General features: G+C 35.0%; 1 protein-coding gene across 10 annotated transcripts in view; it reads right to left on the bottom strand.

Annotated features, from left to right (window-relative positions):
* Positions 1 to 363: 363 nt before the first annotated feature.
* The window catches only part of SNX13 (sorting nexin 13), a 71578-nt gene continuing 60336 nt past the window's right edge, over positions 364 to 11605 (bottom strand). For 8 of the 10 annotated variants that reach the window (XM_080611298.1, XM_080611300.1, XM_080611305.1 and 5 more), the window contains 6 exons: positions 10532 to 10693; positions 9229 to 9300; positions 7516 to 7661; positions 5699 to 5767; positions 4381 to 4493; positions 364 to 3904 (listed from right to left, as the gene is read on the bottom strand). In XM_080611298.1, coding sequence (XP_080467424.1) covers positions 3657 to 3904; positions 4381 to 4493; positions 5699 to 5767; positions 7516 to 7661; positions 9229 to 9300; positions 10532 to 10693 — 810 coding nt within the window. In that variant the 3' untranslated portion in view covers positions 364 to 3656. Of the gene's footprint in view, positions 3905 to 4380; positions 4511 to 5698; positions 5768 to 7515; positions 7662 to 9228; positions 9301 to 10531; positions 10694 to 11605 lie in introns of all 10 variants that reach the window. The other 2 variants (XR_013956288.1, XM_080611306.1) reach the window with 2 other exon arrangements.

Genomic DNA, 11605 nt, shown 5'->3' with positions numbered 1-11605 from the left:
GTGAAACAGCTGGAATAAATATATCAAGGGTAACAATTGTGCTCCCATGGTAGATTCAGCTGCTGCAAAAATAAACCTGGGGGAAAAAGCCAGAGAGTAAAAAAAATGCAACAATATAAAAAAAACCTCCTACACCAAACAATCTCACAGCTTCTGCATAAATCCTTTTAAAATACAGGACTCTTTGCAAAAGCTGGTTGAAGATGAATGTAGAGATTAACTGGTTAAAAGCAAAACCTTCCAAACATGAAAGGATTGCTTTAAAAGCAGTGTTTTTATCTTCAGTGATTTTTTTCCAGACTTGAGGAACATTCGTACCTGTTAGTGAGAAAGTTATTTTAAAAACAAACAGACTGGTCGGAATCCTGTTAATACTTTATTAGTGTAATTTTTTAGCTTTCTATTGGACAGAACATAAATGCAAACTCAAAAAAAACAAAACAAAACAAAATTTCAGTCTTCTGCCATTCAGTAGAAGTGACCATGGCGGCCTGGTTCATGTTCATTCTTTGTTACAGAAACAAGAGGAAGGAAAAGGGAGGGAAAAAGCATCAATAGAACAATTAGGTACACAGCTGACACTTACTGTACAATGATATGCACAAGTAATTCATAACAGCTATATTCATGAGATGTGCTCTTCAGATTTTTCCCTTGTAATATATGAGCTTTGCTCAGATGAGCAAGGATCATTGAGAACAAGGGTAAAATTAACACAGGAGTAACAAATAAGACTTTTAAAACAAGTCCTTAAATAAACTAACGCAACAACAGAATGCAAAATTGTTCAGCTGAGAAGATATTTTTAACCTAGACTTCAAAACATTAAAAATTCATTTATTTTACAGTTATTCAAATACACATGCAGTAAATGAAAATATTGCACAAAATTAAAATTTAGATTGTGGAATTCATATACTTTTATTTTGGTACACATTCTGGTAGCACTTAAAATTTACTGTATAGTTCTAGCAAACACCAGCAGCACAAGCTTGAGAATGAACCAAATGGAAAATTCAATTGCTTGTTTTCTCTTAAAAATAATTAAGGCTAAAACAAGTGCATTTGTTGACAATGGCACAATTTTCAGCAGCCAGTCACAGCACCCAAAGGCCAGAAGATACACCCAGACACTTAGGTGCTGTATATTAACATTCAGTTTTGGAAACTTCCTAGGATAAGAGGCTGCTTGGGTTGACAGGGTAGGTACTTTAAGCTGTCAACAGGAAAACCATTTAAATAGAGATACACCACAAACTCTTGTTAACAAAAAGGATTCATTTCTGATTATTCTTGTCAGCCAACAGGCACCACTGAATTAGGAAGCCACATTCTGTAATTAAATACAGAAGACGAAACTTCAATACATATATACCTATGCACACATAGGCATACAAGTGTGTGTATAGGTATATATATGTAATAAATTCATTAAGTAAAACTAATAAACATGGTGCATTATGTTCACTTCACATTCCTAGAGATATTATTTTTGTATAGAAATGTACCAGATAATCATAAAAAAAAAAAATCCCAAATTTGCACATTACCACTATTCTCTTGAATTTTTTCATGGTACCTACAGATACATAAAAAGTTCCATAGATTTGACAAAACAGTATTTGAAATTCCCGCTTTCATACTGCATAATAAATTCAGTGATTTAAAAGCCATAAATTAGATTTGGTAGGCTCAAGGATGTATTTGCTATATCACGAAAAACAATTGCTGAACGATGTTTCATCAGTCAGATATCAGGAATGCTTGAGCACCCTGACATTAGAGGAAGATACAGGCTTGTAAACAACAGGAGCTGGCTACACTGATTACTTAACACAGAACTCAAAAAACTTGTTAAATTCAACACAGTTCTACAGAACCTGCAGAGAGGAAGGGGGAAGGGTTCTTACATATTTAACCAACTTGTCTTCCTAGGGACTATAAAAGAAAGGGATTTAATTTATAGTATTTAGTTCTGCAATAAAGAAAAAAAAAACAAGTGCACTTGAGTCCATGCATACTGTATGAGAATGTTAACAGTACAATATGATCATCATTTAGTACGATAAAAGGCTACATTGCATTAGAGTCCATGAGAAAAAATGATCTATATAGAGGCTTCAGTCAATTTAACTAGGTCCTTTGAGAGCCTTCTTGTCTTCTCTTAGAACGCTTTCATAAAAGGTCTATGTTCCTCCCTCATGTAAAAGGATCATTTGTTCCCATTATGACACAAATTGCTATAAGGATCCTTGATCAATTGCTCTATCTTACCCTGCGCTTAGCGTTCAGAAAAGTACCGGCCTCTGTAGGATTACTTCCTATTTATATCCAGATAGCGGTGCTCAAACAGTAGGGGACTATGGAAAACACAAACTGAGATATGCTGTGGCCAAACAGGATTATTTGGTTGTTACTTTATTTTTAATTGGACAGAAATTCTTCACTGAAACTAAACAGATGGATGTGGGGCCTTGATGTCAAATTTTTATTAAAATTTTACATCAAAAAAATAAAAAAAATATTTAAAAAAATATTGCAGTTTTATCTCATTTTTATTTTCATATATACACTGAGATGCGTTCAGGATTTTCCAAGTGTTTGCATATGACTAATGAAATCTTTTACCTGTGAGGAGCCAACTTACTTAACATTTTTCCATTTGAGGCTTACACACTAAAAGGTTAGGAATCTTTCACTTATGAAGGACATAGTCTTTCACATCCAAAAAAAGTTTCAGAATTTAGTGGGGAGTTGTGTGTAAACTGCGTCTTAGTGCAATTTCCTCATCTTCTAGCATGTCTATCCTCTTTTTAACATGTATCCCCTTCCCTCTACAACTATCAACTTGACATATGTTCAAATATGTCAATCGAACATAAATATGATGCCACTTCTCCACTGAAGTTACATGCAATATCTATGCCACGTGCTGTAAGAGCAGAATATGGCCCTTAAGCTACAGAATAATCAAAATAGAGTTTGTTTCTACTGCACCTCTGCCTTTGCTAAACCCCCTATTAGATCTGATGTTATTCTTTAAAACATGAAAGGTGTTGTAAATGGGGCATAACAGCCACATTGCCTTTATTTTTCTTTAATAAATGTACTTTTATGATGGGGCTATAACTATTTCTCCCCTCTCCTACGAACCTGCTATTCCAGAGACTGTTTTTCCTGTTAGCTCAGCCTTTACAGGAATGTTAAGAGAGCCCTACAGAGCCTCAACAGTCATAATGTTGAACAATTCCACCTGATTCTCACACATTGCACTATTTCCCACTGCCAAAACATCCTTTCCTTCTATTGTGTCACCACAGTTGTGCTTTACTTGAGCAGTCTGGCACTTTTCATTGCTGGCAAAACATCGACTCTGGAAAGGAAGGAATCAGAATTCTTATATATTGGGCCAGTATTCCTCTCAATGTTGCATGAAGACGCACCAAATCATTTAAAACACACAAACCCTTCTGGTAGTGGTTGAATTACAAGTGAAGATGAGAAGATCCACGGGTCTTACAGATGCATTAATAACCTAATATGTGACACTAGAAGACTGGTGCAGAAATAACAGCATGTGAGTTTGAAGCCCCAGAGAATCTGCCCAAGTTAATTAATCCTGGACAAACATACACCAGCTTTGCAGGTTTGAAGTGTCACCTTTTCTGTAAGGAAGGCGCTTGAGTAGAAAGTAGTCTCTGCTTATACCTCTGCATCTGCTTTGACCGTGAATGCAGTTTGCTGAAGAGCTCAGGGAACTTATTTTGTGGAAATAAGGTTTCTAGGAATCTCTCCAGAAACACGTACACCATTCTCTTGTTCAGCTGAGAGTGCTGGAACATTTCAAAGACCCGAAGAATGCCCTTCCGTGTAGTCTCAGCGCCGATGATGTGCTTCAATTCGTCTACAAAAACGAAGGTTACACAGAAGTTCAATCTAAATTCTGCTTCTGTGTTAACAAACTAAGTCTTTCAACTTATGTAGCCTGGAATCTGTAGTAACAGTGCCTCTATTATACACAACATAATTAAACTGAAAGTTCTCTTACAGCAGAAAGGATTTCTGAAAATTACTTCACTTTTACACTATATATGTGTAACCATGTTATTTTACATGTAATCATGGTGCACTGGAATACAGGTATTTCATCTGCTAAACTTAGTGAAACTAAATACTGAGTGGTTCTAAGAGAATTACAGTTGCAAAGTCACAATATATGTGAAAATATGCAGTGCTTTAATAATAAAAAACCTTTTTATTTAAATACAGTTCATATGTCAACATTTCTTGTTAACATTTTAACTATCAGTAAGAATACTGACTAATTCCAGCAACAATATATAGTAAAGATTATTAGCCTTCAATTCCAGACTCACTTACCTGGCATTACCTCCAGTAATTTGGTCTTCCCTGCCACTCTTGTTCTCATTCTAATAGCTTTGTCCCTCCGTGGAACTGTCTCTGCTAAAATGCCATTGGGCCAGAAAGCATCTCTGTAACAAAAGCAAATCTGTCAAAATACATAAAAATTTTATCAAGTGAAAGGCTCTTTTTAATCCCTCAAAGCTATCCCATGAATTAAATACAAGAAAGTAATTTGCACACCACCTAACACAGACTTCAAATATTAGAAAAGGGAAAAGGCAAAAAAGAAATCAAAGGCAAGATGTGCAGTACACTCAGTGTATTAGTAGCTACCCTATACTTTTTTTAGCACAACAATCTGATGAAGAAAATTGTAAGAAAACATTACACACCAAAAGCATTCAAATACCACTTAGCTTTCACATAAAATGTATTTCAGATTTGCTTCTACCAACCAGTGTCTATCACCACTAACAGACTCTAGGCTTAGGCCTATTAAATGCTTCATTAGATCTCTGACAGTAGTTAGCCTATCAACAAGCTAAAGCTGAGATGTTTCAGTATAGCTTAAATCCCAATGCAAAAGACATGACTGCCTAAAAAGCTATATGCCTCAGTGAATAACATTCTCTTTCTGAATAAGAAGCAGAGATTCTTACTCGGTTTTATTGAAAAATAACAGAATACCTGTAAAGCATGTATTCTAATGGCTAATATGGTTATCCTACTTTATTTATACTTTACCTAATATGTTATCCTGTGTTATCTCCTTTACTCCATCAAAACAAAACTACCACCACCAACAAAAAAAAAAAAAAAAAAAAAAACAAACAAAAAACACGAGGCAAGGAAGACAGCTCTTGCTCAACAGTGCTGCAGAAGCCGTTAAGACTTTTAGGAAAAGGAACAACAAAGCCTTTGATACAAGGGAACTGAAGCTTGAATTTGAAAGTATGTGCCCACATATGAAACACATTGGCCTAGAGCTAGGGGATTTTTTTAGGAATAATTGTCTTTTTAAGGTAGAGCATGCAACTGCCTTCATCAAGGCAAACAAGACACTTGATCAGTAATATGATGAAATTTGTAAGCGTACAGCTCTTCTAGACTGGTTAACGAAGAACTTCTGAAGAAAGAGGAGAGAGCTCAGAAACATTCTTCTTCACATGAAATTTACTTTCTCTGACTTAACCCATGTAAAAAGCAGTGTATGCTCCAGCTGGAACTCTGTACACAAACAACTTCCTCACATAAAAAGAATAGGAAGGATACAGAGATATTAGACACCAATTGGCAAGTACTTCATATGCAAGAGTTATGACAAAAGACATACCTGAAGCGTTTCACCGCATCTGCTACTTGCTCAGGAGATGTCATCCAATCAACATGATCAACTATTTTTCTAAAAATCAAAGCAAACAAGTCTCTCATTTAATTTTTAGAACAGAGAACAAAAGTACAGCATTTTAAAGAGCACTTTAGGGCAAACAAAGTACAACTTCAGCTTTCTCCAACTCCTTAAGTAGGTTTTATAAACTACACACTAGGAAGGCAAGTGTTGATTCTAAAGATAAAAATCTGAGGTCACCGATCACTCCTAAAGCTAACACCTTTTTAGGCAAATATATGACGACTAAGCAGGCTGCAAATTCAATCCTGCATCTCCCATCAGCATTAGATAACTGTTCTGCCTGTAAAGGGCTCCTCTTCATGGATCACTCTTCAAGTTCTGCTTTTGCAAGCAAAAAGACAATTTATCTCAAAATTACATACTTATCTATGAGCTTACTTCAGAACCTTTAACAGCAGATACAGACTGATCATAAAGTTCAACCTTCATTCATCAACACACACACAGATCAATATCCAAATCTAGGATATTTACAAAAATTATATACACGTCTATCACCACAATCCCAGGATTATTTCCTGGGAAATAATTAAACATAATTTAAATTTAGTTTTCTAAGAAATAAGAAAATACGACAAGTATGAAAACCAAACCAAAACAACAAAAAAAAGAACACAATGTTTTTCTAAAACCCCTAGAATCTGCCAGGACAAGCTATGACTGATGAACCAGAGGAAGTTGTGAGTATCTCGAATAGCTCCAAAGGTTGAAGCATAATATTTCTGCAGTAAGTAAGCAGCAGCCTGTTATATACTACAGTCTGAAAACAGGAACAACTATTAGTTGTTCAAAAGGGCAGCATGCTTTTTGAAGCACAGGTCTCAAGATAATTATCTGAAAAATACCCAGTGCTGCTATTACTATATGGTTGCATCACTACTGGTACCACAAGAACTGTCTGTATGTTTAAGAGCGATAAAAACGTTACAAACATACTTGCGAAGGGTAAGAAGTACTGTGAGGAATATCCTGAAAAAGCAGTAAGAAACTACTTCCCACCTGGTAGAAATTAAGCTTTTGATTCATGGCACTAATCTGAAGTGGCAATTTACTGACAATCCTGTTTCTACAAATTTGGGTTTTCTTTGTATTTTTATTTACACTTCATAAGCAACCTATTAGAAGGGAAAGCATGAAAACAGATTTCTAAGCTTAGGGCAAGAAACATTACTTATTTAGCACCATTAATTTGCTGTGCATTTGCATGAATAAGCACATGTGAATTACAGAGAACACAGGGGGAGAGAAGAAGGAAGGAGAACAGACCCCATAATTGTCTTTTCCCTTCCCCCCCCTCAATCTTTTAAAGTGTAAGAGAAAAAAACACAGCAACTCAGTACAGTTCACATAATTTGATAGTGCCAGGGTATCATTTGTGGCATTAAAGAGATGCAAACAGAAATAGCACAGAAACTAATAAATAGTATTAATAAAAAAGTATAGTGTAAAACACAAGGCAAAAAGTACAGACATCATCAATATTAAGTTACATTCACAGCCTTGCTGATACATTAAAGCTCTTTGGAAGTTCTCTGGCATGTAATAGTTACTGGACTTCGTCGTTCAGTAATGCATTGTGTTTATCTTCATTTTACACTACATTTGTACTTCGTTTATTGATCCTCTTCAAAGGCAAATGAAAGCAGATCTAAATCACAGTAATTTAGTAATACCAAAAAGGATTTATAGACAGTCCACAGTCTCACTCACATAATCACTCTATATAAGAAAAACAGTACCTATTAATTGTGTCACCATATGTTGCTCTAATAAGTTGCTGAAGCAGATTTTTTATATTTCTTCTTAACCACTGATTTCTTTCCTTTAAATCAAAGACTTCGTCCATAAGGAGGAGCATTACTCTCAGTGGAATATTGTCATCCACCTAACCACCAAGTAAAAGTATAATCAGTAAACATTTATTTCAGTTCAAGACAGCCACAGTATTAGTAGTTACTTCACAGGTCAAAGGTTTCAGTATAAGCAGAATAATGACAGAAACACTTTGCTCTATATTTTACTGTAATATGAAATCTTCCCTAAATCTCCTGTAACATCACTAACAGCAAAGCAAGCTTGAAAATTGAAGATGAACTAGGCTTAAATCCATTGACTTTTTAAAATAAGACAGAAATAGTTATTTCACCAAAGCTGAACAAAGTTAAGACAAGTGAACATGTCCTAGAGGGACAGCTTGTCCCTGAACTCTCCCTTTGTTAGCTGTTCTAATTGCCTAATACGAAAAGTCTAGAAGGAGCTTTCTTTGGCATCTTTTTCTTATGGATGCACTGTGCCAAATTCAGAACAATTCCAAAGAACAATGACACTTCATTGCAATGAACTGCTTTTTATTTAGATATCATTCAATTCTGCACAGATATAAGTGCTTTTACGCTTTAGATGAAAAGCATCATCGTTTTACTATTTAATAGATGATGTGACACAGACCACCTTACAGAAAACAGCTACGGAAACACTAAAACAGAGGATTCAGTAACTATGTAGAAATCTTAAACGATGGAAGGCATATATTTGTAGAAACTGTCAATATTTTTTCTTTTTCAAATATTAAAATTTGAGGGAGAATTTACTAAATTCTGTAGTATGATTATTAAATTCTGTAGTATAATTAGATTTTCATCTTAATTGTTATTAACACTTTTATTATAGAAGCCACCATAGCAGTTATGCACAGGAAGACAAACTGGAATGCTTTGATGTGACCAAAAACCCCAAATGTGAAGGACAGAACAGGTGCAGATTTATGACCATAGCAAATTGCATATAATCACTGGTAATCTCATGGCCTTTCAGTCCTACTTAGAGATAAAAGGTTTTTACCAATTGTTTTCACATATAAGATCAATGTTTCAATCAAAACAATAGCGAAATACCATAGCTTATGATAGCATCAAAAGCTTAAACTTCACTTTCAAGTTTCTAATATTACTACTTAATACAATTTAGGCATCCACATACTAAACATTTATTATTTAAGGAAAACATTCTGAAGATGTTTTCCACAACAACATATCAAACACTACTCCTGATCAATTAACCAAATGCTTTTTAAAATAGGTCACATCAGAAATCAAAATCTGTAAAATGCCAACTGAAATGATGCTAAGAGTCTGGTACCATACTAACTTTGAACATACAGATATTGGAGAGAGAAGTGGAAAAAAGAAAAACTCAAAAACCAAACAAAACCCCACTCACAAAAAACAGAAGTCGTAGCATGAGCACTCTAAGTTTTCACTGTTCTGCAAACCATTTTAGTACTAATAAAGATGGTAATTTTAGAAGGAAGCATGTTTTTTTTTTTAAAAAGTTTGGAACTGTTTATGAGTGCCTAGTATAGTATCAGAAAATAATAAATATGTAGCTTAATACAGAATAAGAACACATTAATTTGGTTTTAAAGGAGTCAACTCAAAGGAAGAATGTCATACATTGTCATCAATTGGTGCTGCAACACGGCAATGGTCAGGATCTGAATAGGTTTTCTGGATCAAAGGAGGCACCTACAACAAAAAAAAGTAAAGCTTATAAAGGAAATAATATTTAATAATACCAATAAATCAGACCAATTTTTGCAACTGGCCAAAAGTCAGATAACCATACTGATAACTGCAGATAACCATACAGTAGTCCTTTCATCCTCCACAAATCAAGCCTGTAGGTATTCTCCTACAGTTATCTAAGTTACCAACAGCTTTAAGACTATCCCCATGCATTTTCTTAAATGCCTAATGCTTCAACTGGAAAACACCTAGAAATTCATATGTGTCTGATATTTCTTCTCATACTTCCCCTTTATCTGAAGTCCTGCCTAGCCAGACACTTCCCAGTGAGTATAATTGCAGATATATTGTTAGTCACACACCAGAAAAGTTACCAGCAAAGAGAAAGTCCAGAGCCACTCATTTTATTATATAAGCAATTAAGAAAAAAGCTAACTCCCCTCTCCCCCCCAACCAAACAGAAACAAACAAAAAACCCCAAACCCAGAAACCCTCCCCAACACCCCCACAGATTAATTATTCCCTTTCATGGTTTAAGGGTTATCTCACTTTGGTTGCTGTCCTACATCTGCCACATGCAACTGCTTTGGTAACACAAAACAGAACAATCCCTGACCACCGACCTTACAGCTACACACAGAAAGTGGAAGAAAGTAAGATGGACATGTTAGGATTATTATTACTTTCATAGGTTTTCTAAATAGGATGCCATGCTACCATTCCCCACCTGTAAGGTACTATATTTTACGAAGATGAGAGAAAAGATGGCAGGAAGGACAGAAAGAAAATTTAATTAAAAAACAGAATTCAGCAAGGAATAAGCAGAAAAGAGGCTATCTTCTAAATGTAAGTTTCAAAATATAGTTGTTGGGTTTTCTTTTTTCTAATGAAAGCAGCAGATGCAGCAAGCTAGCCTTATGAGAATGGTTGCTAAAAAAAAAAAAAAAAAAAAAAAGAAAACCGCTCTCATTTCTATCAAGAGGCTGCACTGAATTAAGTAAAAAAGTATTGCTCTAACAGCCTGCAGATGCTATCTTAATATATGTTACTTAATAGTAATGAGAACTCCATGTTTGTAGTATAACTGCTGAACCCTACTGAAAAGGTAGAAGTATAAAGCAAAGTTCTGTCCAATGACTTGACTCATTATGATATACATAAGTTTCAGTGAGTCAGTAGCTAATCTTCTATTAATTTACTAGTATGTATTAACTACCAAATATTTTCTTACCTTGAAAAATGATTGCTTTATGTCTTGTCCCAATCTCTCTGACATTTTACCCATGTTGTCTGACATTTTAGTCATTCCCTCTGCCAGGCTGTCAGGGAGAGACTTGACTGCATTTGATACATTTCTCATAGAGTTACGCAGTGGGTTTACAAATGTGTCCATCTGAAGGGGAAGATGTTTAACCATAATTGTATAATCTATGAGGACACCAGTGTATTAATATGCTATGAGAAGTATCACACTGTTCCAGAGAATAATAATATAAAGAACGACTCACATTGTATAACTTCATTACAGAAGATAGAATAAAGCTTTAGCTTCACTTTCATTTATATTTCTCATTCCTTATAGCACTACTATAGCTATTCACATCTTTCAACACTTCTATTCTCTGAGTCCCATTTCCCATCCCTCAGCTTTTCTTAGCTTGATCTTATTTGCCTTTTCATCTCCATTCAATGCCATTTCTCCCTTCCAAGCTTCCTACTTCCAGATGTTTCACTTCTGATTTCAACTCTTCATCTCTGAAACATGCCTCTTTCAAACAGCACTGGAGTAATATTCTTTAATACCATGGCAAGTATAATTAAAAACAAAGTAGTTTCATAGGAGATGTTACAATTTTTTTTCAGTATATACTCTAAATTCAGTCCAAACAGAGGCACAAATACTAGTGTGATGCCCTTAAAAGATTAAGTTTATGAAGAACCTGATACACTGGAAATCAAATCTTAAGCAGTCATTACATAAACCTTAATAACTGTTTCACTATTAACCATTTAAGGAATATAGCTAGAACAACTTGAAGTGACAACAGAGTTGCAGATGCTTTTTATATCAAAACCACTAGAAGTTTACAAATAGCTGTATTTGCAAAGCAGATGCCCACACAAACTGGAAAACTGAACATGGAATCACTTGTCTGCTGAGAGCTCCAGTGGCTTAACAAAAAAGATGCACAGCTCAGAGCTCCGAATTCAACCAATGACTTTGAATGGTTACAACAACTAAATACGTAACATGTGCTTTTGAAGGGAAATGCATTTCATCTTTTGAGCTGAAGAGTGGAGAGCA

The sequence above is a fragment of the Psittacula echo genome (assembly GCF_963264785.1).
Source record: "Psittacula echo genome assembly, chromosome: 2".
NCBI classification, from domain to species: Eukaryota; Metazoa; Chordata; class Aves; order Psittaciformes; family Psittacidae; genus Psittacula; species Psittacula echo.
This window is presented reverse-complemented; position numbering and strand designations above follow the sequence as displayed.